Source organism: Balaenoptera physalus, assembly GCF_965194825.1.
Source record: "Balaenoptera physalus genome assembly, chromosome: 14".
NCBI classification, from domain to species: domain Eukaryota; kingdom Metazoa; phylum Chordata; class Mammalia; order Artiodactyla; family Balaenopteridae; genus Balaenoptera; species Balaenoptera physalus.
In genome coordinates, this window is record NC_138893.1 from 55,241,885 (window position 1) to 55,269,304 (window position 27,420).

The following is a 27,420-nucleotide window of genomic DNA, read 5'->3' on the forward strand; positions in this document are numbered from 1 at the left end:
CCAGTGACACACAGGAGGTGACATTCAAGGTGAACCTCAAGGTGCAGAGGATTTCCCCAAGCTAGGAAAAGGGGGAGCGTGCATTTCTGGCCGAAGGCCTCGCAGGAACCAAGGCCTGAATATCAGAAAGTATCTGATGTGCTGAAGGGGTTGTGAGGAGACGGTCACGGCGGGCAGGGGCAGGAGGGAGTTGCAGCTGGAAAAGGGCTGGGACCTGTGGCTGAAGTGCCTGGAGTCCGGGATGAGTTGCCCAGGCTTTGTCCCTGGGTAGCTCCTGGTTACTGGGGCTTGTTTGTTGGTTTGCTTTTAATCATCAGGAAGGTCAGTTTGTTCATTTGAATATAACCACTTATGCCAACATACAGGCCATCTCACTTACTAAAAAATGATATTCCTAATGTACATTTGGGGAAACTTGATTCCAAGTTCAATTTGTTTCCTCGGAAATGATAATATGTATGACTGACTTCCCAGACTAAACCCTGATATTTTTATTTTTCAAAATAGAAGTGAATTATTTGCAAAGCAGAAATAGAGACACAGACGTAGAGAACAAGTGTATGGATACCAAGGGGGAAGGGGGTGTGGGAGGAATTGGGAGATTGGGATTGACACATATGCACTATTGATACTATGTGTAAAATAGACAACTAATGAGAACATACCGTATAGCACAGGGAACTGTGCTTAATGCACTGTGGTGACCTAAATGGGCAGGAAATCCAAAAAAGAGGGGATATATGTATAGCTGATTCATTTTGCTGTACAGTAGAAACTAACACAACATTGTAAAGCAACTGTACTCCAATAAAAATTAATTTAAAAAACAAAAGCAAAAATAGGGACTTCCCTGGTGGTCCAGTGGGTAAGACTCTGCGCTCCCAATGCAGGGGACCCGGGTTTGATCCCTGGTCGGAGAACTAGATCCCTCATGTATGCCACAACTAAGAGTCCGCATGCCGCAACTAAAAAAGATCCCGCTTGCCGCGACGAAGACCCAGTGCAGCCAAAATAAATTAAAAAATATAATAATAAAAATGTAATTTAAACATTAAAAACAAACAAACAAATAAAATAGAAGTGAAATACAGTATATTTAAAGTGGAGGGTTTTAGAAAATCACGTTGCTTTGTCCTGTTTTGTTCTCTGTCCTGCTCCCTGGGGCTTTTTCAGCCAGATGGGGGTCTAGAGGATGCTCTCCGGATACAGGCTGAGGGCTGGGGTGGAGAAGGGGCAGAACAAAGGCCAGGAGAGTGGTCAGGGGGCCAGGTCATCGCCACAACCAGAACACAGGAGCCTCAGCTGGGGACCGTGGGCTGGGGGAGGGCCGGCATGGCTTCCATGGCAGCGGCGGTGGGGTGGGGTGAAGGGAAGTGTCACAGAGCCTGAGGTTTCTGTCCTGGCTGTCTGACAGCTCTCATCCGGGATGCACAGGGATGCGTTTGAGGGCCTTGGAATGGTGGATAAGCCTTTGTCAGGCAGGAGATGCCATTTTCAGGGAATTAAGGAGATTTGTTTTTAAATGTCAGAAGTGAAGCCAAGCCAGGAAGCCAGAGAATTTACAGCACTCACAACACACTTCCCATCCCAAACAGCTTTTTCGTTCTCCCTGCCACAGAGCATTCTAGTAACTCAACTACGACGCCCTGGGGCCCTTCTTCAGGCCTGAGAAGGCCCGCAGGTCCAGCACTTTGCACCAGGCGGGACTCAGGAAAGGGTGGGGAGACATGATCACAAGCCTCGGGCTCTTTCTTTCTTTCAGAATGCGATGTTGGTGCTTCCAAAGCTGTGGTGAATGGTTTGGCACCGGGCAGCAATGGGCAAGACAGAGGTAAGGCTCTTGAAGGGAAACTTGGCATTTCTAGAAGGAGCAGGGCCCGGGCCACCCGCCTGGTGGGAACAGTCACTGGTCTAATTAGGCCGTGACCTGGAGACCTGTTCCTATGCCTTCTGAGAATCAGGAGTCTGAGGCTGCCGTTTCCCACTGTGAGGTGATGTATTAAAAACTGTCGCTAGCTCACAGGATGCTGTGAACCACAGACCCCAAATACACGGGCAGAGTCCTCGTGTGTATGGCATTTATCAGCCTGCAGTCTCTCTTACCCGACATTTCACATTCACCTGGGATAAATAGTGACACATTCACCATCCTGACCCTGAGGCAAGAGCCTAAATTGCTGAAATAAATTATTTTGGTGACATCAGTTTCATGCGCATCCTCTCAGATTTTCAGTTTTTAAAATTTTAGGACAAAAGATGTAAGTGTGAAACGAATGATGGATAAGATGACCTTTGAGGTCCCATCTCTCATCCTGAACAGCCGGGCATCAGGCTTCCCATGTCACTTTGCTGTGTGAGGAAATAGGGGTTCGGGTCCTGGTCTGCTGCTCGTAAACAGAGACCTCTTGGGAGGGCCTTTGTCTTTATGGCTATGAGCTTCCTTATCTAGAAAATGAGGGAATTTGATGATCTGCAGTATTTTTTCCTGCTTCAGATTCAGGTCCCAGTGATTCTATCAGTGCTCATCCCGCAAGTCTTATGGTATCAAAGAGGGAGGGCAAAAGTCCTGTCATTGGGCATTTAAGTCAAAATGCACCCTCCCTCAAAGAAAACGCTTACAAAGTTTGACATATTTGGACTTTGTCTGTAATTACCATCTGGGCCAGCCAAGTATTCATTTTGAGACAAGGCAAAGTGTAAAGTCAGAAAGAACAGCTAGGAGGGAAGGCGTAGAGAGCAGGAGAGATAGGGAGCCTGGGGCCGGTTGGTTGGGAGGTGTCCTGCTGTTGTCCTGTCGTCCGTGCCTCCCTGCCTGGCCACTCTTCTCCACGCCTGGTGTGAGGCTATATTCTTGGGGTCTTGGTCAACCTTGGCCAATTCGCTTAGGGAATGTTGAAGGGCGGTGCCTACAGAGGAGTGTTTAAGCATCTGATGAGGAGCACGGGGAGACGAGGGTGTCTGATGCTCACCATCAACCCCAGCCCTGTGAATTCATCGGCAGAAGAGACCTCAGAGGTGGGCGGGCAGGGCGGCCTGTGGAGTTGCGTTCCCCTCGCTCCTTGGTAAGACCCACCTCTGGTTGGAAAGAGGAAGCAGATGCAACCTGGAGTCATCAGGGTGGCCTGGGGCGGTCACTAAACCAGGTGCCAGGACAGCTGGTCTCCAGTCTCGGCCTCTTCACTTGAGCACTGGATGACTCCGAGCAGCTCTCTTGCTTCTTCCTCTGAACATGGTAACAAAATCCTCCCACCCAATCTCCCAGGTGGCCGTAAGGAGCAGTCAGCGGGATTGCTGTGAAAGCATGTTTGTATCTTAACACGTGCAGGATTGTTATTATCAACTCAGTTCTTGGCAGCTGTATGACTGCCACGGACCTTGTGAACTGGCAGCCTGATGGATTGGAAGGTGAACTACCCATCTCCGAGCTGCCTCCCTCCCTCCTGTCCCCTTGACAGGCTCGTCAGCATGATGCTGATGCAGCTGTGACAGTCTTGCTTCCCAAACAGCCCTACCCCCCAAGGTGGGACGTGGATCTGGGGCCATAAGAACTCCGGGTGTTGCTCAAGAGTGACATTGACACCATAGGCTTGTTGTGAGAAAGAGGGTTTGGGATCGTGCCCACCATTGAGATTCCAGAATCTGGGTAAGCAGGGGGCCCAGGGAAGCCTGTGCACAGATAAGCATGAGCATCCGGGACTTGAGGACAGCAGCCTTCACCCACATCCCAGGCAGTATCCCAGCTCTCAAAGCTCAGCTGGTGTCAGCACCCTGGGCCTTGCGCTTGAGTGCTGCCCAGAGTCTTGAGCAGGCACTTGGACACTTGGCAACCTCTTGCCCAGGGAAGGATGGGTTTAAGTAGACCATCTGCTGCCCAACAGATGGGGCCTCTGATTTGCTCAGGGCCAGAGAGCTGTGGTTGTCAGAACAGGCACAAGACCCCAGGAGTTACGATCCTGGAGAAGCGGCTGTGATGGCTGAAAGGACCAGGCAGCCCCCAAACTTGTTCCCTGTCCTTCCTCCACTCCTCTGGAGTTACGGGAGCCTTAACTCTCCTCCCCGGAGCCTCCCCCCCACCATAGACACCCTAGCCTTCTCCCAGGGGTCCCCTTGGACCCTGCTTGCTCTCCCCTTCCTCTATTTGCCAGGCCATCTGCGTCTCTGTAAATCTCTTTGTCTAGCAAGCTCCTGGTGTGGCAGGCGGCACAGACACTGATCAGCTGCATCTGGGGGACGGTCGTGGGAGGGTGCGGGTGACTTGGTACAGGACTCTAAAGAGCGAAAGCAGGTTATTTTGAGTTACTGCATCTACCGCTCTTCCTATTGTTCTTTTGGTGTGGGCGACTTCCTCCTATTGTCCCTGCCCGGTTCCTCCACTGCCTGAGTGTTTCCCAAATGTTTTTTCTGGATGCACCATTTACCCTTTTGTGTTTTCAGCAACTGCCGACCCTTTACGTGCACGCTCTATTTCTGCTGTTAAAATAATCCCTGTGAAGACAGTGAAAAATTCTTCAGGCCTAGTATTCCCTCCAGGTATCTCTCCTTGGGTTGGTTTCTTTTCCTTTTTTTTTTTTTTTTTTTAAATTGTTAGCAGATCATGCATGATCCTTTCTTCTTTCCTTCTAACAAAGACTTGGAGGCTTAATCCTTGCATGTTTAGGAGCCACTCCCTTTCACTTCTCTGGCTGGTTTCCTTTCTTTGTGGGTGTGTGTGTGCGTGTGTGTGCGTGTGTGCACATGCCACCGGCAAGTGGGGAGAGGAACTGACAGGTGCCTTGCCCCTCCCCCTTAAGGAGAAGGTCAGTCCAGAGGCTGAACGTTGATTCCAGCTGGTGTAGGTCTGAGCCACCTGGTTGACTTAGGTTCCCCTTAGAGGTTCCCAAGACTTTATTTAAAACTCCACTGTCCCCAAGAACTAATGTGGCTGCACAGGGAGTCTCTGAATTGGGCTGAACTTGAAGCAGCTGCCTTAGATGCCAAACCTGGCTGCGTCTCTGTGATGCTGGCAAGACCGTTTCTCTGAGCACTCCCTCCTCTGCCCCGAACCTCACCTGCAGTCGCTTCCTGCCTCTCCTCTCCAAGGAAGGGGGTGCAGTTCAGACGTCAGCTCCGGCTCATAGCTTCCTTCTGTACAAAATGAGACGAGTGAGGCCCAGGTGGCTCTTTATCCCACTGGTGGTTCTTTCAGGAGTTGGGCCAATCTGGCTGTGCATCCAGGACACTATGGATGGACTGGGTTTGTCACTTTGCCCCTCACCCTTTGGAAGAGACCTTGACTTTGCCCCTCACCCTTTTGAAAAGACCGTGAATCAATTTTGCCAATTGTTCTGTGACATCAGTCACTTATCCTCTTGATAGGGTTGGACGAGTCAGATGCTCTCCAAGGCTGCTGCCCGCTCTGCCGTACATTGTGTTTTCGTGCTTCGCTTTCAGTGCAAGAGGTGCTGACAGCTGATCTGTCCTCTTCTGTAACACTAATGATCGTTCTGAGCTGTCAGAAAGGGGGCTGCCAGAGTGGAAAGGAGGAGCAAAGAGGCTTGGCTTCTCTTGGCCCTGGCACAGGAATGGGGATGAGTTGGACATCTGAGCCCACATCCTGCCCGATGCCCACCTTAAACTTTACCCATAATCCCGGTCATGACAATTCGAGGTCCAAGATCCAGGCTGTGCTGTGGGCAACTTGAAAAACTGTGGAATTCAGTTCAGCTCAGCTGTACAGAGAGAAACATTCAGCACGTGTACCTCCTAGGGCTGTGTGGTCTGCGTGGCTTTCTTGCTTCCCCGTCACTGATTGTCCTGGAGGATGAACATCCAGATCTTTTGAAGCCTGTTTTGAAATCCTTCTCCATGCGGTTCTGAAAGATACCCTGGGTCTGTTATTAGGCCATTGTGAACTGTAGGAGAGGTCGGGGCCCAGGGAAGGCTCAGCTGGAAGTGCAGCGAACACTGTTCCTTGAAGGATTTAGCGTTTCTAGTCGTTTTCTTTGGTGTGGATTTTCTTCATTAAGTTTAGAATGTGAGGCTCTGGCCCTTGATCTTTCTCCCCAGGCAGCATATCCTGTCTCACCACTGCGGGGGGCTTGGCTTGCTGATACAAGGAGATTGTCTTTTGCTTTTCCGTTGGGGTACTGCATGGAGCAGTGATTCTCTACAGAACCGCCACCTAATTCCCTATGCTGTCAACTTGCTCTTTTTTAAGAAGGATGATGTGGGAGCTTGAGGAATCTTTCATAAATTCTTTCTCGAACTGAGCCTTACTAATTGGTCAGAAGTCTGCTCACCAACTTAAACTTCATTTAATAAAAGGAATCAACCCGCTTTGATTTGGAAATGTTTACAGCTGACATTGTAACGCACCCATTGACTCGGAACTCACTGTTGCCTCCATTTCCTCCTAACCTCATGATGGGTGGTAAACCTCTGAAAATGCGCTTTGTCCCTCTTCACCATCCACAGGTTAATTTTCATTGACCATAAGACTTTGCCTGTCTGTAACCAGGTTCATCTCATTCCCCAGCTGTACCAAGTTACTGGCTGACTGTCGCTTTCATCCTCCAGGAGCCTGGGATTCAGTCTTCCCTCTTGGGTCTTTCCTTTGTAGACACGGATCCTACAAAAATCTGCACTGGGAAGGGAGCAGTGACTCTCCGGGCCTCGTCCTCCTACAGGGAGATCCCAAGCGGTAGCCCTGTGAGCCCTCGGGAAACCCCGCAAGAGGAAAGGAAACCAGGTGCGCTACCTCGGAGACCGGGGGAAGGGTGGGAATCCGTCGGCTGCCTACCGATTCTCCCAGGGGCCCCTGGCACAGTGCGCTCCTTCTCGTCTCTGTGGTGGGTGGTGATCACTGCCCTAAACTGACAGGTACCCACTTGCTTCAGGCAAAGGCACGGCAGCGACCACTTTATTCTAGCTTTTGACGGAACGCGTGAGCAGTCTGCGGCTCTGCAGACTAGTTTAGGAGGACGGAGATGGCTTAGGGGCCTGGGGAGGGAGTGGTGAGATGGCCTCCAGGCTTGGCTTCTCTGAGCCCATCCCCACTTCTAGGAGCTCAGCTGTGCCCATCCAGGTGGAGCTGGGGCTGGGGAAGAAGCCAAGGGAGAGTGAAAAGTGCAGGCGGCTGAATGGCCTTAGCTCCCAGAAAGCAGGGAGGCAACCCGAGGGAGTAGGATCAGGAGGGCGTGTCTAAGACCAACGCAAACTAGGAGCGGAGGGAGACAGAAGCCCCCGCCCCTCGGGAAACCTGGGTGCCTGGAGCACGGTGTTGAGGTGGACACCTGGGACTTTGGAATCCGACACATGGGGTTCATGTCCTGCTTCCACCACCTGTTGGCTGTGCAGCCTTGGATGAGATGGCTGCTCTCTCTCAACCCTGGTGAACCCATCTGTCGGATAAGGTTGATAACTGCACCTGCCTCGCCGCGTCATTGTGAGGATGAAGTATGTCAGGGGTTTTGCATTGAGGTTTTGCATTTTCGACAAGTTCCCAGGTCATGCTGATGCTGCTGGTCCAAGGACCACATTTGAGAGCTACTGCCGTAGGGGATGGGAGTTTTCTCCCATCTTGAAGGGAGGAAATGGAGAGAAAATGAATTGGGGTGATGACCACTTCCTTGGGACCAGAGACATGCAAGCTCTTCTGGTACAGTCGGGAATGGTGTGTTGTGATAAGATGGAATTATACAGGATAGAGATGGTCAGTACCCAGCATCCTGGAAATTTGACTTTCTTTCTGTTCCCTGCCAGCTGTGACAGGTACCAAGGCAGATGCCCAAGGATGAGGCCAGGCTAGGGTTTGAGCACCAGCCCCGTTCTGGTAATGTCAGTCCCTGTGGAAAGCTTCTTTTTCCCTAGGCTCAGGGGAAGGCATGAGTGGCCTCCAGCACTATTAGTTTGAAAGTAGCTGCTTGGCTCTGTTTTCCTGAACCCATACCTGCCTCTTGCCCTACTGTACTTTGCCACTCTGGTCTCCAGGAGAGGTGGGGCCACTGGGAAGATCCATCTCCCAAGCTGGAGGACCTCTGGGAAAGAGAGACTCCTAAGGGATAATTTAAAGAGGAAGACCATACCTACAGCCCCGTGGCCCGATAAAATGACCTATCAACCTCCTGGCCCTTCCTCTGGTGGTGAATGGGAACGGTGAATGGGAGGAGAGGGAGCCTTGAGCTCCCCCTGGTGGTCACAGCGTGGCACTAACATAGAGCCCCAATGTTATTCTTTACCTTGCTGTCTGTAGGTTTGCACTCCGGTGCAGTGATTTGAGCACTTAAGGAAGCTCTCTCTAGTCCCCAGATAATTCTATATCTTACAGATTTATAACAGATAATTTGGATTTAAAAAAGATCTTGTTTTAAATTGAAAATACTCTGAAGGATTGGGGGATGGCTATCAGTCATTCACACCTTACAGTAAATTAATCTTTGTAGATTATTTTTCTCCAGATAAATAGAGGTCATTGAATCCAAATCAGCAGACATTCATTCTGCATCATATAGGTGCCAGGCATCACTGGGAGTCACCAGGAATTGTGACGAGAAGGGAAGAAAAGGGAGAGAAATTTTGGTGCATCATGTGAGCACAAGAGGCAGTTTGTTCCAACCAGGGAGTCGGGTGTGGAGCCCCAGTCCACTGTCATGCTTTCTGACCACACGTATGTCACACCTCTGAAGCACGTATGAAGTATGAGGGACTTGGGAAAGATGGTTTTCAAGCCTTTCTAGTTCCAGAATGCTCTGTGAACTTAGGAAGTTTGGGAATTAAACTGACACAAACAGAACCCTATTCACTGGGGACACATTCAGGATTGTACACTAGGCCAGTTTGGGTGGAAAGGAACAAGCTGGGGTTGAGTAGAGTGGGGGGAAATTACACTGATTAGGTGTACAACAGTCTGGAATGAGTTCACACTGGAGGTGAGGATAAAAGAGGATGCACCTCCAGAGGTGGGACATTCAGGACCAGAGATCTTGTTCTCTTACCCTACTGGTCATTGGCCAGCATCCTGCCGGCCCTTGACTCTGGCTGGGTCCGTGTGGCTCCCCAGACCTCCTCATCCCTGCCTACTCCCTCCATCTGAGCCTCTGGATGACAACCTGCTGGCCCACACCAAGCCTCTGAGACTTGACCAGCCTCATGGAAACAGTTTTCAGCAGCATTTGCAGGCAGCTGTGCTAGCCTGCACTGGGAGCCCAAGTGTGAGGCAGGGAGCCTTGCTTGGCTCTTGCCAAGGATTGGGCATGCTTCCTTTTCCCAGTGTCTTCACAGATAGTGGGTGTCAGATTGTGTCCAGGTCTCTCCCCTACCACCAGGGCCAGCATCTGTGCCCCTGCTGCTCTGGCTGTCTCCTCTCTGCCTTGCTCCCTGGCTTTACCACATTCCTCCATCCCTGTAGATCTCCAAGTTACTGATCATCTGCCTGAACTGGAAACTTCGTTCTCACGTTACTGCCCAGCACCTGTGGCCTGATTTCTTTCCCCATATGGCCCCTTGACACCCTCATTTCAGAGGTGGCCCCTATTTCCAGTCCTTGCTCCAGCTCCCTTACCCTGTGAGAGGTGGTCTTGCTCTCAAGTCACACAGTCCTCTCTCAAGGCTCAGCTCCACCACTTACTGTCTTGGTAATATGGGCAAATTAACCTTGGAGAGCTTCACTTTCCCCATCTGTAAACTGGAGATGATCTTAATAGAGTTGCTGGGATGCAGTGAACTCTTCCATCTCAAGATATAGCACAGAGCCAGGCATGTACAAGGTGCTCTTGAATGGAAACCATTCTAGTTACTGCGGATCAGGAGGCCACTTAAAGACGTGCAGTAATTTCTCGTAGAGGCCGTGAGGGTCTAGGCCCAGCGTGGTGGTGGTGGGAATGAAGAGCAGGGGCCAAGCGAGAAGTGTATTTGGAGAGTGGAATGGCCGGGCTTGGCACAGTGTTTAAGGAGTGCGGAGAGGTAGGGCTCCATGCTGAGCAGGAGGCGCCTTCCCTGCTTGACTAGGAGAATAGATGTGGCACTCATGGAGATGCTGGATTTATGAGGGGAGTTGGAAGGAATGTTGGATTCCATTTCTTGACGTGTTGAGTTTCTTGGCAAGAGAAGGACTTCTAGGAGGAATTTTCTAATAGGCATTTGGAAATTTGGAATCCAGGGTGTGGATTTGGGAGCCACTGGCATCCAAGTGAACATGGGGAGGGTAGAGATGCTCTCTGAGGTGGAGTGACAGATGGAGCCCTCGGAGTTGCCCAGTTTAAACCCAACCTCCAGGCTCCTGCCCTCAGTGGTAGCTTGACTCTGGATCCCTGACCACCCTCCTAATCTCTGAATGTAGACGTAGGTTTTGGGATCTGAACCATCTGGAAAGAACTACAGTAATCTTATTGCTGATTCCCGGCCTCCAAGAGCGGCCTCTTATTCCTGCTTCCTGGTGTAATAGCCTGGCCAGGTTTGGGTAATGGCCCTATTGGTTCAGGTGTGACTCCACCTGTGTCCCCAGGTCACGGTGATCTTACTCAAGAGGAGACAGGGAGCCTGAACTGGTGGTGGGCGCTGTACGAAGCTTCCTGTCTGGTATGGCCTGGAGACCATCAATCCCTGTGTTCTGACTCAAAAGCCAAAGTTCAGTTCAACACTTACACCTTATTCTGTGCCAGTTGGCTCCCATCCTTCCTGCCTGATTCTTGACTGCAAAGTTAGCTCTGGATGTAAAGATTCTTGGACCTGCAATCAACTCATTTCCTCACATTTGCTCTCCAGAAATGACAGTAGCAAAAAGATAAGAAAATTGACATTAAAATAGTTAGACATTCCCTACCCCCATTAACTAAGAGTCTTTTTCGTGAGCTCATGTGTGAGAAAAGGGGGCCAAATGAGAAGTAGTTGGAGGCAAAAGTCCCCACGAGAGAAGACTCTCACCGTGACACCAACTGCAAGGTCAGGGAATTCCCACAACCACTCTCAGGTTTGATAATTTGGTAGCAGGACTCAAAGAACCCATTGAAAGCTGTTATACCCACAGTTCCGGTTTATTACAGGGAGAGGATACAGATTAAAATCAGCTAAAAGAAGGAGTGCATAGGGTGGCGTCTGGGGAAGAAGGAAGCATGGAGTTGCTGTGGTCCCTCTCCGGTGGAATCAGGACATGTTAGTTCCCAGCACTGCGTGTGAGAAAGTGCTCAGAGCAGTGCCAACCATGAAGGTCATACAAGCTGTGGTGTCCATGGTTTTCACTGGGGCTCTATTACATAGGTGTTATCCACTGCCCAAGTGGTTCATCTCACTCTCCAGTCCGTTAGGAGGTTGAGCTCAAAGCCCCCCAACCTAAGTCACATTATTGGTTTAGCACAAAGACTCCTATCAGGATGACATTCCAAGGGCTTAGAGATTAACTCCTGGAAGCCAGAGGGCAAAGGCCAGAGCTCCTTTTGGGGAAGAGTAAATTCTTTACCACACAGCATGAATAAAAATTAAACAAGATATGGAATGCTCTTAGACCCACTTTTTTTTTTTTAATGTATATTTATATTTATTTATTTATTTTTTTTAAACATCTTTATTGAAGTATAATTGCCTTACAATGGTGTGTTAGCTTCTGCTTTATAACAAAGTGGATCAGTTATACACATACAATATGTTCCCATATCTCTTCCCTCTTGCATCTCCCTCCCTCCCACCCTCCCCATCCCACCCCTCTAGGTGGTCACAAAGCACCGAGCTGATCTCCCTGTGCTATGTGGCTGCTTCCCACTAGCTATCTATTTTACATTTGGTAGTGTATATATGTCTATGACACTCTCTTACCCTGTCACATCTCACCCCACCCCCTCCCCATATCCTCAAGTCCATTTAGACCCACTTTTAACACCTTTCCTCTAACTCTTGGATTCTCTACCAGGAAACACAGATCTAACTCAATGAAAAGTGTCCTGAGATCCCAAGAAGTGATCAGCAAAACAACCTTACAACAGACCAAAATGAAATTAGCACAGAGTGAGATACAGGAAAATAAGTAAGCTGTGGCCACAGGCCAGAAAAGATTGTATATAAAGAATAGATGGAGGAAAAGATAAGGCAAAAAAAATTAAACTTCTCCTGGAAAGGCTTGGTCTCCTCAGGGCTGCAAAACCTCCTGAGGGACCCAGCTTTCCAAGGCCCTCCTCCATCTCGGGAGCTCTGAGCTAACATTTATTGGGAGAAGCATTTTGACAGTCTCCCTAACCAAGAGTTAATAATTGATGATCATGTACATAAAATTTCACCTGCCGCCCTCAGACACGAACGGCCCTGGGCTGCTACCAACCTTCAAGGTTCAGAAGACTTGGTAACAGATGAAGGAGGATGAAACGTCAGAAATGCAGCTCTTTTAAATAAGAAAGGAATGTTCTGAGGGGTCCTGGGAACTGCCTTTTTGGGGACAGGGTAAGGGGAACAGTTTTAAGACTTGGAATGAGAAGAAAAAGTGGGTTGATTCCCGAGGATATTATGTTCTTAAGGCTATTTATCAAATGGCAGAAGTCAGCTGCTCTAATTGCTGTGTCTGGGAAATGTTTTTCCCCTTATGCTTTGGATCCCGATCTTACTAAGCACATACTTTATGCCAAATACTTCCACTTAGTCCTTAGGACGAGAGAGAAAATTTCTCGTTTCACAGATGAGGCTATGTCCCTTGCTGCAGGATATGCAGTGAGGAAAACAGGATTCAAACTAGGCTGTCTGATGCCACAATGACAGTCCCTTTACGATACCTAAGGGTTTTGGAGGAGCAGACTCTCCTCAGCTTTCCACGACACATCTGTGTGCCAACATCACCTGAATAGAACCAACCCAGCCAAAGAGCAGACAAAATAACATGCCTCCACATCCATGTACAAAGTTCACATCCTTTATTGATAGCCCCTCATCAGAACCTGTTGACATATGGACACCAAGTGGGGGGAAAGCGGGGGCAGGGGGGTGGGATGAATTGGGAGATTGGGATTGACATATATACACTAATATGTATAAAATAGATAACTAATTAGAACCTGCTGTATAAAAAAAAATTTTTTTTAAAAGAACCTATTGACATTTAGTGCGTGTGTGTAAAGCAAATAAATTTGATAGAATGACTTGACAAAGCTGGACTAGAAATAACCTAGGAAGGAAGATGCGATAGTGAAAGTGACAGATACAGGGGAGGAAGGAGAAACATTGCCACAGTGTGTCACCTGGTATCTGAAGGCCTGCGGGTGCAAGGAAATCTCGGGGCCAGGATCTGGATGGATGCACTAGTGAGTGTTAAAATGGTCACTCTTCCTGCTGTATAGCCCAGGGAACTCTTCTCAATACTCTGTAATAACCTATATGGGAAAAGAACCTGAAAAAGAGTGGAAATAAGTATATGTATAACTGATTCACTTTGCTCTATAGCAGAAACTAACACAACATTGTGAATCAACTCTACTCCAATAAAAACTCTTTAAAAACGGTCACTTTTAGGACACGTCACGTACCTGACCTCAGCAACCCTGTGAGGTGTACGTGGGGGTAAGGATTATATTTTATAGATGGAAACAGTGAAATTTAGGGTGATTAACAGCTTGTCCTTGATTGCACGAGCTGGTACGTCGCAGTAATGTGAGTGAAAATCAAGTCCTGTAAATTTCCTAGCCATATGGTTGGGACAAGAAGACAGACATCTAGGAATTGTCCCTAAGGGAGTGGCAGAAATATGACAGGCAACCTGCTAAAAGAATGTACAACTGAAGCAGGTTATAAAAACTTCGTTTTAGAGGAGGACGAAGTTTGCAAAAATGGATATGGTTTCCCAGAGTAAAGATGTTTTTGAGTATACATTATTTATGTCAGTGATTCTCAAAGTGACCTTTGGGTTATGGACCAGCAGCCTTACTATAACCTGGAGACATGTTAGAAATGCAAATTCTCAAGCCTCACTTCTCCTCTGAGTCAAAAACTCTGGGGATGGGGCCCTGCGATCTATCTGTGTTTTAACAAGCACTCCTGGTGACTCCGATGCAGATAGACTGCTGTACATGGAAGCAAATCACTTGAAACCTTTTCCCCTGCCTGGCCCTTTGCTCTGACACCCTTTGGCTTCCGCCACCTCCCTGGAATGTAGGCTCTGCTTTGTGGCAGATGGCAGGGTTGGTGGCCGTGGGTGGTGGACAGAGTGCTGCACTTGATTCTGGAGACCTGGGCCGACTGCTTTATCACTTCCTGGCTGTGTGACTTTGGGCCAGTCAATTGGCCTCTCTGTTTCTTCATCCATGAAGCAGAGTGATCACCTACCTCACAGACTTGTGTACATTGAATTAAATACTAAATATATGCAAAAGTGGCCAACAGCGTCTGGCACTTAGAAAGGTGTTCGATCTGGAAAGCCCATCTCTGATCCCTGAGGAACCCACATTGAAATGGAGCCTTGGGCTGTGAGAGCTGCAGTGCTTTATTCCCCTCTTTATATAGGGTGAGATAAGGAGGCAACCAGAGAGGAGGAGGAAATTAAGGGATTGGCTCCATGAGGGGTTGGCAAACCGTGGCACTTGGGCCTAATCTGGCCTATGCTTGTTTTTGTACAGCCCGTTCACAAGGGATTAGGTGTGTGTGTGTGTATACACACATATATATGTGTGTATATATATATATATATATATATAATTTTTTTTGGCTTGCCTTTAATTAGACTTAGCTCTTATGCTTTTAAAAGTGGAATCAATCAGAAGGCAAGGGTGTAGGGGAATAATTTTCCAATACTTTTCTTGTAAACTCAAATTCTTCTTTGGAGTAAAGCAGGCTTTGGTTTACTGTTCACAAGGTTACTTCTGAGTTGCAAAAGAAATTTCCCTCTTCAATCTGGGCTGCCACAATCGGACAGAAAGCATGAGGACGCTTTTTTCTTGCATCTGGGTTTTTATGTTTTAAGGGTTGAAAGAAAAAGAATGTGCTATGTGAAAATTACATGAAATTCAAATTCCAGTTTCCACAAATAAAGGTTTATTGGAACACAGCCACCCTCGTTCACTTGATATTGTTTGCGGCTGCTTTTGTGCTACGACAGCATAGTTGAATAGTTGTGACTGAGCCCATATGGCTGTCAAAGCCTAAAGTATTTGCTAACTGGCCCTTTACAGAAAAGGTTTGCTAACCCCTGGGCTACATGGAAGATAGAGAATAGAGACAAGAGATGATGCAGAAGACGGTGGTAAATAACAAACATTGCTGAGCTCTGCCAGGCACTGTTCTAAGCTTCTCTCATGCATTATATCTTTTAATTCTTAAAACAACACGTATGAAGCAGGCATATCGTTACCCCTATTTTTCAGATGGGAAAACTGAGGCTTATAACTTGCCCAGGGCCACAGAGCCCGTAGGTGGAGGAGCCAGGATGTGAATTGAGGTCCAGCTGCCTTCCCAGCCAAGCTTGTGACCACTGTGCCGTCCTGCCTCGCGGTGCTGGTCAGGTTAGGAGAGGTTTAGGGTCTCTGAGCTGTGCCAGGCAATGGATGGAGGGCAGGGTGGTAGCTGGCTGAAGGGGGACAAGGGTGCCTTGTAGTATGATGAAAACTCAGGGTGATTAGATTTTGAAATGTTTATGTAGCTCGTTTAATGGAAAGAAGAAAGGCAGGCAGGGAGGAAAAAAAGCCCTTATCACAGCAGATACCTTGGGCTTAAATCATGTTCTCCCCTTTGCGCAGCACCAACAGCCATGGAAAAAGTGCTTATCGATGTCTCCCTCTCCGGGTCTGTTAATTAGCCCAGGCTGCTGATGAGGAGAGGTCATTCTGGGCCAACGTCAGGCTTATAAAAGGGGAATGCAAGTTAGTGAGTCAGGGCTGGACAGGAGAGTTCTGTGGCCTTTTTGTCTGTAAAATAAGAATGTCAAGAACAATTGTTTCTTCATTACTGTGAATGTGAGCCTTGTGTTTTCAAAGGTCAGCGCCTGTGAGCACATCATGGTTTAGAGTGGGTTCCTATGGTAATTAGGCCATCGTGACTGAGGGCATTTTGTGTCAGGCAACGGGGTGCTGGAGTTTCGTCTTTCTGTGCAGTATGTGCTTGTTTCCTGCAAACGTAACCATTTCTGTTTTCCCCCCTTCCTGTTTTTATCCTTTCTGTGCCACACGTAGTTCTGGAGTCAGAGAATTCCTCAGCAGGTATGGTTTCTCTTGCATCCTTTCTGTCCCTGCCTTCCACCAGGAACCCTTCAATTAGAGGGGAACCAGGGAGTGTTCCTGTGAGTGAGGGTTTCTTTTTTTTTTTTCATCTCTCAGATGAGTGGAGGCTTCCTTCCAATGCTGATGCCAATGGAAACGCCCAGCCCTCTCCACTCGTTGCCAAGGGCTACCGAAGTGTGCATCCCAACCTTCCTTCCGACAAGCCTCAGGTAGGCGGGCGCCCAAGGGCGGGGTGGGGACTGTTCTTGAGTCGTTTAGCTTGCACTTGTGACTTCCTGCTCGCCCAGCTGGATGATGGACTGGCTTCTGAGTCCCACTTTTGGCCAACTCTGAAAAAGCCCCGGGAGGACCAGAGTTAGGGAGAAGTTGGGGTCAAGGGAAGCAGATGTATGGGATGAGGCTGGTCTGTACCAGGGTATCAGAAGCATAAGCCCAACATTCCGTAGGTTTGAAACGTGTGTGGAAATGTTCTGAAAGAGGGAATGCCAGGTGGGAAAAAGGTCTGAGCCTGTTTTATAAAAACTCTTTAGAGCATAATATTCAAAAGGGGACTGCACTCTTGTGTTTATTTCATTAATTTGCTCGTGTTGAGGCTGTAAGAGTTTCAGCAGCTCCGTCCTTACAGATTAAGATCAGGGAGCTGTGGCCAGCTCGGAATCCAGCAGCCTAGAAGCAGGCGGAAGTCAGAATGGCAGTACAGCGGGCTTTACACTGCCTAGCGCTACCCTACAAAAGAAAGTGTACCCCACATTGTACAACTTGCAGTAGGAATAATTTTGCTTAAGTTTTCCCCCTAAGTTGTTTTCCTCATCTTTCTTTCTTCCCCTTCCTGTTGCTACTTTGCCTTTTTTTTTTGGCTGCACTGTGCAGCTTACGGGATTTTAGTTCCCCAACTAGGGATCAAACTCGGGCCCTCAGCAGTGAGAGCGAGGAGTCCTAACCACGGGACTGCCCAGGGACTTCCCTACTTCGCCATCTTGACGAAAGTAATAGACCCTGTTTTAATTCAGGCAATCTGTGAAGAGTGTTTTTATATAGCGGAGTAATATCCATGGAAGAGAGCAATCCTTTCTTTTAAAAAGAGCTGCGCTGCTCAAAGAAATGCGGCAGAAATGTGTTCCCTATGCAGTCCACCTCCCTGCGCCCGCCTGCCTTCGGTGCACATGCTCCCACAACTCGCAAGGAGCCCGGGGAATCCGCAGGCCTTCCTTGTTCCCACCCCCCTTCTCCGATAATCCTCTGGGTTCTGCTCGTGAGGACATAAAATTGCGCTCGTCCCTGGAATGAAACCAAGTCCGAGATGATGCCTTCCTTCCCCTTTGCAGACCCTTGTCTCCCAGGCTTAGAGGAGGTTGCTGAATCGTGTGCCAAGGCAGCACTACTCAGCCTCCCCGCCCCTACCATGGCCTGTCTCCTGTAGCTACTCCCACGTGCATGCAGGGCCGCTGGTCAGGGCCAGGAGCTGTGAATGGGCCCGGCCTCCTGAAGTCCTCATTAGACTCGGGATGTGGGAGGTCTGTCGTCTGGTAAATGACTGGCCATAGTTTCCCTGTTTCTAAGACCTTTCCCAGCATCTAAGTCCGCTGCTGGTGGCAGGCACACTTCCTTCTTGGCGTTCTCCAGGTTGGATACAGTTGGCTCTATATCCAGGGTAGGAAATAGTGCTGATTAATTCAAGGCAAGTGTAGAATCACATCCTCTTCCACTATCAGGGACTTAGCCCAAAGGGTAGCTCACTAATTCCTTTTGGCTTCTTAAATAGCTCTTCTACAGAGAGAATTTTAACAGCGTGTGAATTAAATAAAAATCCCCTTTAAATACATGTACTTACAGCAACTTTACTGAGCATTTGTTGTGTTTGGATCACTGTGTAAACATTGCCCTCAAGGAGTTTGTAAGGTTGAGCTTCATAACAAAGATATTCATCCTGTAATATGGCCTACGAATAGCGTATGCATTTTCTCATCTGTCACTATCCGAGAATTTTCTTTTTACCTGGGTGTCTGAAAGGATACCTGGCATATTGCTGATGTAGAGGTGTTATTCTGTATATTCAGTGTAAAATTGGCCATCCAACTTTCAAGAGGCTTTAGGTCATAGATTTCGTTTTCTGAAAGCAATAAATGACTTCTTGTCTCTGTAGCCATTGCCAGAGCTGTAAGTATACGCTGGCTTAGGCAAAGCCAAGGTGGGCTGGGCTGCTGACTGCTCTGGCTTGGTTTCAGATGAAGACAGCTCTCAGACCCCTGCAGGCCTAGCATCTCCTCCTAAGGATTGAGTTGGAGTCCGAGGACACACGGGCCAGAGGGGAATCCTATCTCCTGGTGCTCCCACATCTGCCTTTCCTCCTGCTGCCCTGCTCTCCTCACCCGCAGCGACACGGAATCAGGGCTTTCCCCTCTCTGACAGCGTCATCTTGGGGATCCCCAGTGGAGGCAGGGCTTGATAGTTTCTGGAACTGTACATACTAGGAACGTGTCAGATTCTTCAAGCAGCCCCATTTTTGTCACCACCCCATCTTCTAAAAAGATAAATGGAATTTCATTAGTAGCCAGCTGGGGAGGAATGCCAACTACCTATATGGTTCCCACAATGTTTACAATAAAACAGAAAGTAGTTCCTTCCATGTAAAGTGACTGTGCCTGTCCCCCTCCTTCTCTAGGGCTAAAAGGAGCTCCAGGACAGGAAGGCCTTGGCTCTGAGTGCGTTGTCAACACTCTGGGGAAGCGTCCTCTCTACAGGGTCAGAGCCCTGGGAAGGCTCAGGCCTGATATAATAATGCAGCCCTAGCACCTTATATGGCCACAGCCAAATTAAGTTAAAAAGTCATTGAAACCGATTTCTGTCTTTGGGCAAGAAGAAATCACATGTGGGACACTTGAGCTCGAAGTAAAAGTAAATTTGAGCCTAACTCAAAATTGCCTTTTACTTACCTCCCTGGCAACCATCATCAACTTACCTGCGGTCCCTTTGGTGCGTGCTTGGTCAAGTGTTTTGTTTCTAGAGAGCATCATTTTAGTCTGTGAGTACACCCCAACCTCCAGCCTAAGTTCACTGAAACCAAGAGAGTACATCTGGATGGTTTTGCTCTTACTAATGACTGAAAATACGTTTTGTATTTTTGGCTGGTACACACGGCCACATTCCACTGGCAGTGTCCTGGGCACCCTGTGGAAAGGATAGGCGTCAAGTTAACCTAGTTTGCTGAGGGATGGGTTGTTTACTGTCTCTGGGTTGATATTCTAGTCCAGACTCAAACTTTATTCTCACTTATTTACCCTCACTAGCGTCCCTTCCCCTTGCTGCCTGCTCTCCACAAAAAAAAAAATTAAAATACAAATAGGCCCACACCCTTGCACCCTCCCAGTTTGGAGTCACAATCCATTTACCATTTATCAACCAAACTCTAATATACCTTACCTGTGCAATTTAGTGGAAGGTTCTCATTTTCTTCTCATACTGGGCTATCTTTAAAGATAGGGGCCAGTGAAGAAAATCGAGGTGTCTTAACTTAGGCTGCTATAAGAAAATATCAAAGGCAGGTGATTTAATCAACAAACATTTATTTCTCACAGCTCTGGAGGCTGGGAAGTCCAAGATCAAGGTGCCAGCCTGTTAGGTTCCTGGTGAGGGCTCTCTTCCTGTCATGTAGACAGCTGTCTTCTCACTGTGTCCTCACCTGGTGGAAAGAGAGGGCTCTGGTCTCTCTTCCTCTTCATATAAGGACCCCTATCCCATCATGGGGTCCCACCCTCAAGACCTCATCTAACCCTAATTACCACCCACAGGCCCCATCTCCAAATGCCACCACTTGGGGTTAGGGGTTCAACTTATGAATTTGAGGGGTCACACATCCAGTCCATAACATTAGGAAAATAAACTTTCCTTATCTTATGGTCTGATTCCCGGTTGAGCCACAGGTGGACAGGTGGCTCTCCTTGAAATGAGGATCATCTGGAGATTTACCCCATTTCCTGACCTTCTGCCTCGCTGAGACCCAGGGAGGAGCTCGGGGCTGTGTTGAGGGAGAGGGAATGAGATGGGAACTACAGTTTTCTAGCTCTGAGCCTGGAACCAGAGCTTTGGGCTTAAACCATGAGCCTGAGGCTGATCACCCCCTTTTAGGATTGTCTGTGCCTGGTGGGCTGGATGGGAATGAGGAATGGTCTGGAATTTGGTAAACAGGCACAGTCCAATCCAGTCAAATGCTTCATTGCCTGGTCTCTTTGTTCTGGGTGCATCAAAAATGGGAGACTGCATGTTTTTAATCTCATGCCTGTCTTCCTTCTAATAATTAGTTCCATCAAATTGTTTCCTCTGAGACAAGAGCACGTGTGGATTCTAAGTCCTTAGCATTCTCTTCTTGGTGAGTTTTAATTTGTTATGCTTATGGAACTGAGTGCTAAATCTTAGTGACTCAGTTAAGACGACTGCCTCCTGTGAACAACTAACGATGATTCTTCCAGTTCTCCATTTCCTGAGGGAAAAGAATGGAAGACACTCAAGAGTTGGAGGGAACTTAAACTTTTAAAGCTGAAGGTACAAAGAGGAAAATCTTTGAGGATTGGAGAAAACTGGGGCCTCTGGGGCTTCTTCCGCTGGCGTTTAACCCTTGGGCACCCTTCTTGGGTCAGGAGGTCTCAGAGGGTACAGGTCAACCTAGGACTCGTGTCAACCTGACTTAGCACCTGGGCTGAGCTCAGCCTGCCTGTGATGTAAAAGAGAGTCAGGCCTGCCTCTCCAGGTGAGTAGGATTCACTCCTTGGCTTTACCGCAAGGAAAAATGTACGGGCCATGAAGAGTCTAAGCTGAGGATTTGCTTAAAAACGTGTCCAGAATTGTTTTTTCTTCAGGTCATGTTGTGCTACTATTTCTAATGGTCATCCTTCTTTCCATTTCCCCTCCTCTTTCTTTCTTTTTATTGTGTCTTAAAAATACTACCAAAGGTCCTCTCTCCCCCACGCCCTCCTCTCCCTCAAGAGGACTGCTTTGCATGGCAGCCCCCTGGCATCCGCAGTTCCTTCAAGGACTCCCTTTACCTGAGCTTACCAAAGCCGTACGTCCCACCCGGCACCCCCAGCCAGCAGAGCCCCTCACGACCCCGGCCCATCTCCGTCCCCCTGGCAGCCAGATCAGCGCCCAGAGGTGTGCTGTGTCCTGGGCCCTCACTTCTGGGTTCCACGCTCCCCAGTGCTTGGTCCCACCCCCAGCAGTGCTGTGCAGCTGCCAGGACAGTTTATAGAGAGAATGTGAGCTCTAACCCACGTCATGAGGCAGTTGGGAATAAAAAGGTCAGCAGCTTATATGTACCTTGTTTATCCCATAACATTCGCCCCGTGGCATCGGAAAACCTCTCTGGTGTTGCACGTGACCCAGACAAAGGCACTCCCTTGGAAGCTGCGGGCACTCGAGCACCGGCTCCCAGCACTGCCTCCTGCACAGCCGGCACGGGGAAGCCACCCTCCGCTCCTCCTCCTGACCCTCCCAAGCTATTCTCTGACATCCGTAAGGATGCCCTTAGCCCTGGCGAGAGTCCTTCCCTGGGGACTCGGCCTTCGTCAGCAGACGCAGTGAGACCACCTGTGCTAGGCCCCCAGGTTACCTCTGATCCCGAAAACCGGAAGAGAAAACAACCTTACCTTTTGCAGCCGTGTTATCCAGCCAAGGCAAGGAATTAGGAATGTTTGTGTGTCTCCTACACCCTCTCTTTCGAAAACTCATGCGAGCAGCTTGTTTGTTTTCTGGGCCGCCCTACCTCCTTTTCCTCGTGAGTGGTGCTTAAGGCTCAAACCCTTCTGTCTCAACATCTCAGCACAGTCTCCCTGTGTCTCCCCGCCTCTCTTTTCTGTAAATACGTAAGTATGCTGGAGCGTGGAATCTGTAGGCTAATAATATGGTGAGCTATTATATGTTACATGTGTTTTGTAACAAGGTGCCAAAGAAATTGTATTTACTCCCAAGCTTTCGGGCTCTGCAAGCAGTTTTGGGGTTAAACACAGCCTGCCTGCCTGTTCTGTTGTTCTCTTTTTCTCAAGTGTTAGAAGGACTCAAAAATAGATGGATGGAAAGTAAACTTGGATGGGGTTCCCTCTGTGTCATAGAGTGTCAGGAGGCCAGCTGGCTAGCACTGACTGTCTCGTGTACTCTGAGGAAAGGGCACTGATTAAATATTTCTCAGAGTACATCACTGCATGTCCGCTCTCAGCTGTTTAAATATGGAATTCCTTCTTCCCTGCCGTACCCCTTTACGTAATGACCCCCTTATTTCCTACAGGATGCCACTTCCTCCAGCCCAGCCCAGCCTGAGGTAATAGTTGTCCCTCTCTACCTGGTTAACACTGACAGAGGGCACGAAGGCACTGACAGACCTCCAGCATCTCTGGGGCCCCACGGCCCCCCGGTCCAGGCGGCCGCCCCTGCCGGCTCACCTCTGACCTTGCCGACTCTAGACGATTTCATTCCCCCTCATCTGCAGAGGCGGTCTCACCACCGCCAGCCAGCCAGCACTCCTGGCTCCCTCCCCCACGTTAGCCAGACACCGCCATCCTTCTCACCACCGCCTCCGCTGGCCCCTCCGGTCCCCGAGGGCCTCCGCAGAATCTCGGAGCCTGGCCTCACGGGAGCTGTTTCGAGTACCGTAAGCCTGCTAGATCCCCTTCTTCACAGCTTTCCTGAATGTCTGCTCCCGGCAGTAAAGAGAAAAAAAAAGAAAAGAAAGAAAGAAAACCCAAAAAACCCTTTCTCACTCAAGTACTAAGTTCTGAGAGAGATGTTGGCTGCCCTGTGCTTGTGTGATGACCGGAACCGTGTTTGCTTTCACTAGAGCATGCCTCCCCTGTGTGTTCCGTGGGCCCCTTGTGGCTGTTCAGCAACCTCTCTAGACCCTCTTCCTCTCTGTCCTGTTTGGAATGCACATCTTCCTGCAGAGAAAACCACCTCTGTGGCCTTTCCTTTGGCTAGCTGTGCTCTTCGTAGGCCAGGCAGATGTAGTGCGGAGAGCGAAGGAAAGCTGAGGAATTGCGTGGAAAAGCCAACAGTAGGCATGGTGCTGTTTCTCTAACAGGGAGCAGGGAGATTCTAGGGGAGGGAAAGATTCACTCTTGCTGATTTTGCAAGTAAGCAAACTCTCTTTTATATACAGCAATGGCAGAGACTGGGTTTAAAAAAAAGTTTAATTGAGCAAATGGATATACAGGCCTGGTACAAGCATTAGCACTGTCTCCTCAAAAGGCAGAAGATTGCTGGGACCCCTGCAGGGTGGCTGCCAGGGGCTTTTGAGGCAAAACAGTACCTGCCCCAGTGGTCATGGGAAGTTAGAGTGTCCCGACACTTCAGGTCCTGTCCTGCGAGGGACGAGTCCCCTTCGTAATGGGAAAGCCCAAGTGCTTTAGAGGAAAGGCCAAGTCCAAGGGCTCAGTCTGTTCTCCCCTCAGGAGCCCTGGGAGCCGAGAAACTGCAAGAACCTCAGTGTGAGTCGTAAAATGGGGACGTACGGATCTGTCGGGGCTGTGGGTGCAGCGGAACTGAGTACGTAGAAGTTTCTGATACAGGGCCTGGCACGCAGAGAGTGCCCAGTAACTGTTAGCTTTGGGGCTGAGGGGTTGCCCTAGCAAATGGACCAGAGCTCCTCAAAAATAAGTGGCTGACTAAGTAGCAGTTCATCATTGAGTTCCTGCCACGTTCTAGTTTTCCTGCTAGATTCTGTGGGCACAGCTGTGAACAGGATTTATCTGAGTGGTGTATTGGTGCTCAAGTGTAGCGTACATGGGATCCTCTGAGGTTATACTCCTAGAGTTTCTGATTGAGTGGGTCTGGGGAGGGGCCGAGGACTGAGATTTGGTAACAGGCATCCTGGGGGATTCTGACGCTGAGGATCTGTGGACCACATTTTAAAATGTAGCAACCTAGTGGGTCATGCATTTGGCTGATGGAATTAAACGTTCATTGACATCCCTCTGCGTAAAGAGGTATGCCTACAAAACTGGCTCCGGTGGCTCATTAAACTGAAGCCAGTCACACAGAAAGCAGGAAGGAAACTTGTTTTTTGACTTGTAAGAGAAATTACAGTGAGATATCCGGCACGCCAAAGCTGGGAAAGGCTACATCCCGGGCAGGGTCCTCTTCTCTAATCTCTAGATACAGCACAACACGGTTAGGTGAGGACCTGGCCACATGTGGCCCCGGGGCTTTGGATATCCTAGCTTTGAGCTTTTCCACTCAGCCCTGTTGGAGGAAAGTGCTAGATTGTTCGCTGATGCATCCTCCTCACCCCAGCTCAATTTATAGGTGCATTTAGAAGCCACTCTTGTTTTGGAGAGTATAGGCACAGAATGTTTCTCTGGAGCAGCATGTAAAGCAAATCTTATTTTTAGTGCACTGGTATATCATGAGTAGCTTTCTTGTGTACCCTGCACTTTGTCATTTGCATAGATCTAGATTTTCATACTGAGCTTGTCTCATGTGTGCCAGGACAGATTAGTTGGGACAGTGTCCTCCATTTCGCAAACCTGTTTGGTCAGCCTGGTACTGACTTCCCAGGAGGACTTCCTTTGGCCCGATAACTTCTGGTTTGGCCCTGGGTACAAACAGAGTAAGAGGTGAAAAAGGAAACTGGTTGGATTCCTGCAATGAGTGAGAATTGTCAAGAGGAACAGGAGCCCCTGTGGATGGTGGCCAAGCCACAAGTTGATATCTGCTCCATCTGCAGTGATTGGAGAGTAAGAGGGAAGAAAATTCATGTTAATTGATCCAGGTTCTTTTAGCCAATAGCTATTTTTGTGGTGTTCCAGAAATAAGATTTACGCCAGAGTAAAATTTGTGAGATGCTTAATGTTCACACGATTCATCCAGGCATTTATACTTTAAGGAGCTGTATGCCTGATTTTTTGTTTCTTGGGTGCATTATGGCAGAGTTATCTTTATTACATCACTTTGGAAGTAAATTAGGAAAAGTGTAATTGTTTTTCCACTATACAAAAGAAAAACTTGAGACGAGGCACTTTTTAAACAAGATCATATTGTGCCTCTCGAGTCTTAGGAAAAGGTTTTATTTACTAAACTGAGCTGCCACTCATAACTAACAGCTATGACATTAGGGCACTTTCAGAAGAGGTGAGCTGACCAAGCCAGTGTTTTTAAAGGAAGCTCCTACTGTGTGTCAGGAGCTGTCCCGGGTCCTGACACTCACATCCTCTCTTTTGGTGGGCACGTGTTCTCTTGCTACAGAGGTTGTTCAGAGACACCTTTGCTGGTAGACGACTCCTGTCAGTTACTGTGGCATTTACTGAGCATCCATGGTCTGCAGGGCATTGTGCTAGGTGCAGGGGGAAGAGGAGGAAGGGAGGCATAGCCCTTGTCCTGCAGGTACTTACAGAGCAGTTGGTCTCTGGTTGGAGCACACTGATTGCTTTGAGCTACACTTTTATCTAGAAGGTAACTATCAGTCTTGTTCTTCAAACCTTTTGGGGATGACATTCTGGCTTTGGGGTCTGTAAACTTCAAAATAGAAACTTTGCAAAATTTATAGGCATGATAGAGGAAACTGTCTACATATCTTTACTACATTTTGAGGTCCTATTGTCATGTCTTTAAAAAGACTGCTATTATTCCCATCATGCAGATTATAATGTTAGTAGTAATAATTTTATGGGTATTTCTGGCAGACACCTCAGAATTTCAAAGTCAGGACTTTCAGAAGTCTTTACTTCAGAGATCTTTGTCAGTCAATATTAGAGTGAGAAAATGTCACAGTACGACAAGATAATGTCCAAATCTCAGAAGTTAAGTGCTAATAGGGTCGTTCAGCGGTGTAGGTAAGAGTAGCTTTCCAAGAGTTCCAGTACTTAACTCTTCCCTGTTCTTACATCAATGGCTTCTCGTCCTCACAGTGTCTCATGTTGCTCTAAACGAGTACTAAACTTTCCTGATTTTCCCCAATTAAACCACCTTTTGTTCTCAGATTGCACTGGGGATTGCATGAGTTTTGCATGTTATGCTTCTTCGAATTTGCTTTTTCAGTAACCGGATTGAGCCACAGTTATGACCAGATGAACATAATGAATGACGTTGCTGAGACTTCGAGTAACATTCACCTTCCTTCTCTCTCCTTACTAATCCCAACAAAGAGAATGAACATTCCAGATTAAACTTCTAACTGGAATTAATATGTCTCACTGGTTACATTTCTTTTTATAATTAAGGTCCTTGTAAAGCTTTAAATCTCTTCTTTTTAAAAAGCGGTACCTCTTGGTTTCACGTCGTTGCAGTGAGTGACAACGTTTGTTTTCTTTTCAGGACTCAAGTCCTCTACTAAATGAAGTTTCTTCATCGCACGTTGGAACTGATTCCCAGACCTTTGCACCAGTTAGCAAGCCATCATCTGCCTACCCCTCCACGACAATTGTCAATCCTACTATTGTGCTCTTGCAACACAATCGAGGTAAGGGATCTGCGAGGAGCAGCCCGCCCCCAGCTGGCTGGAATCAGCCGTAGCTGCACTGTGACATCTGGGGCAAGAATTCTGCCATTCCGCAGCATTTTCTACAAATCCCATCCTTCCCTGAGGCCACCTGCCCCAGTTTACTCACTCCCACGACCCACAAAGTAGATCACAGCAGCAGACAGAGGCCCCTGTCTGGGCATGAGGTCAGGTGTCTGAATAAGTAAGTAGGTGACGTGTGTCCCACAGCCTTTGGTATTCAGTTTTCTTCAGATGGGAGCTCCAAAAAGAAAGAAAAGACAGAAAGGAAAACATCTGCCCCTTAATTACCGTCATGAGAATTCTAGTCAGGTCTCTGCTAGGAAAATCCAGGTGCAGTAATACCTCTTTTCATTACTGTCCTAAATCCTGTAGTTCTGTGACATGAATTTTCTAGAAAGCAAACTTTTGAGCACCAAAATTTAAAAAAAAAAAAAGAAAACCTACTGGATGGGAAATTTTCTAGAATAGAAAACATGTTTTTGAATCTCTAAAACAAAGGCTTTTGAACTTTTTCTTAGTGACTCATGGCCTTCATTCTCTCCAGAAGTCACTGCACTGGGCTTTCCCTCAGTGGCATCACCATCTGGGGACTTGACGTTGGTGTGGCTTCTTGCCCCTTACCCTTTGTGGCCCCCGACAGCTTTGCTGAGGGTTTTCATGTTTGTTTTCTAGAGTTTCTCTGACTGCTGCTGGTTGGTTCTTCCCTTTCTCTGAAGGGATGTCGTAGGGGAAACGGAGCACATTGAGGTAGTAATGATGTATGTTGACCCTTCTGCTTTAAAA

General features: G+C 48.2%; 1 protein-coding gene across 50 annotated transcripts in view; it reads left to right on the plus strand.

Annotated features, from left to right (window-relative positions):
• Positions 1–27,420, plus strand: part of SORBS1 (sorbin and SH3 domain containing 1) — a 243,276-nt gene that overhangs the window by 126,041 nt on the left and 89,815 nt on the right. For 16 of the 50 annotated variants that reach the window (XM_082423545.1, XM_082423591.1, XM_082423594.1 and 13 more), the window contains 8 exons: positions 1,763–1,831; positions 4,435–4,530; positions 6,599–6,727; positions 16,110–16,136; positions 16,254–16,366; positions 21,104–21,823; positions 22,432–22,794; positions 26,451–26,595. In XM_082423545.1, the coding sequence (XP_082279671.1) occupies positions 1,763–1,831; positions 4,435–4,530; positions 6,599–6,727; positions 16,110–16,136; positions 16,254–16,366; positions 21,104–21,823; positions 22,432–22,794; positions 26,451–26,595 (1,662 nt within the window). The remainder of the gene's footprint in view (positions 1–1,762; positions 1,832–4,434; positions 4,531–6,598; positions 6,728–16,109; positions 16,137–16,253; positions 16,367–21,103; positions 21,824–22,431; positions 22,795–26,450; positions 26,596–27,420) is intronic. The other 34 variants (XM_082423553.1, XM_082423559.1, XM_082423561.1 and 31 more) reach the window with 12 other exon arrangements.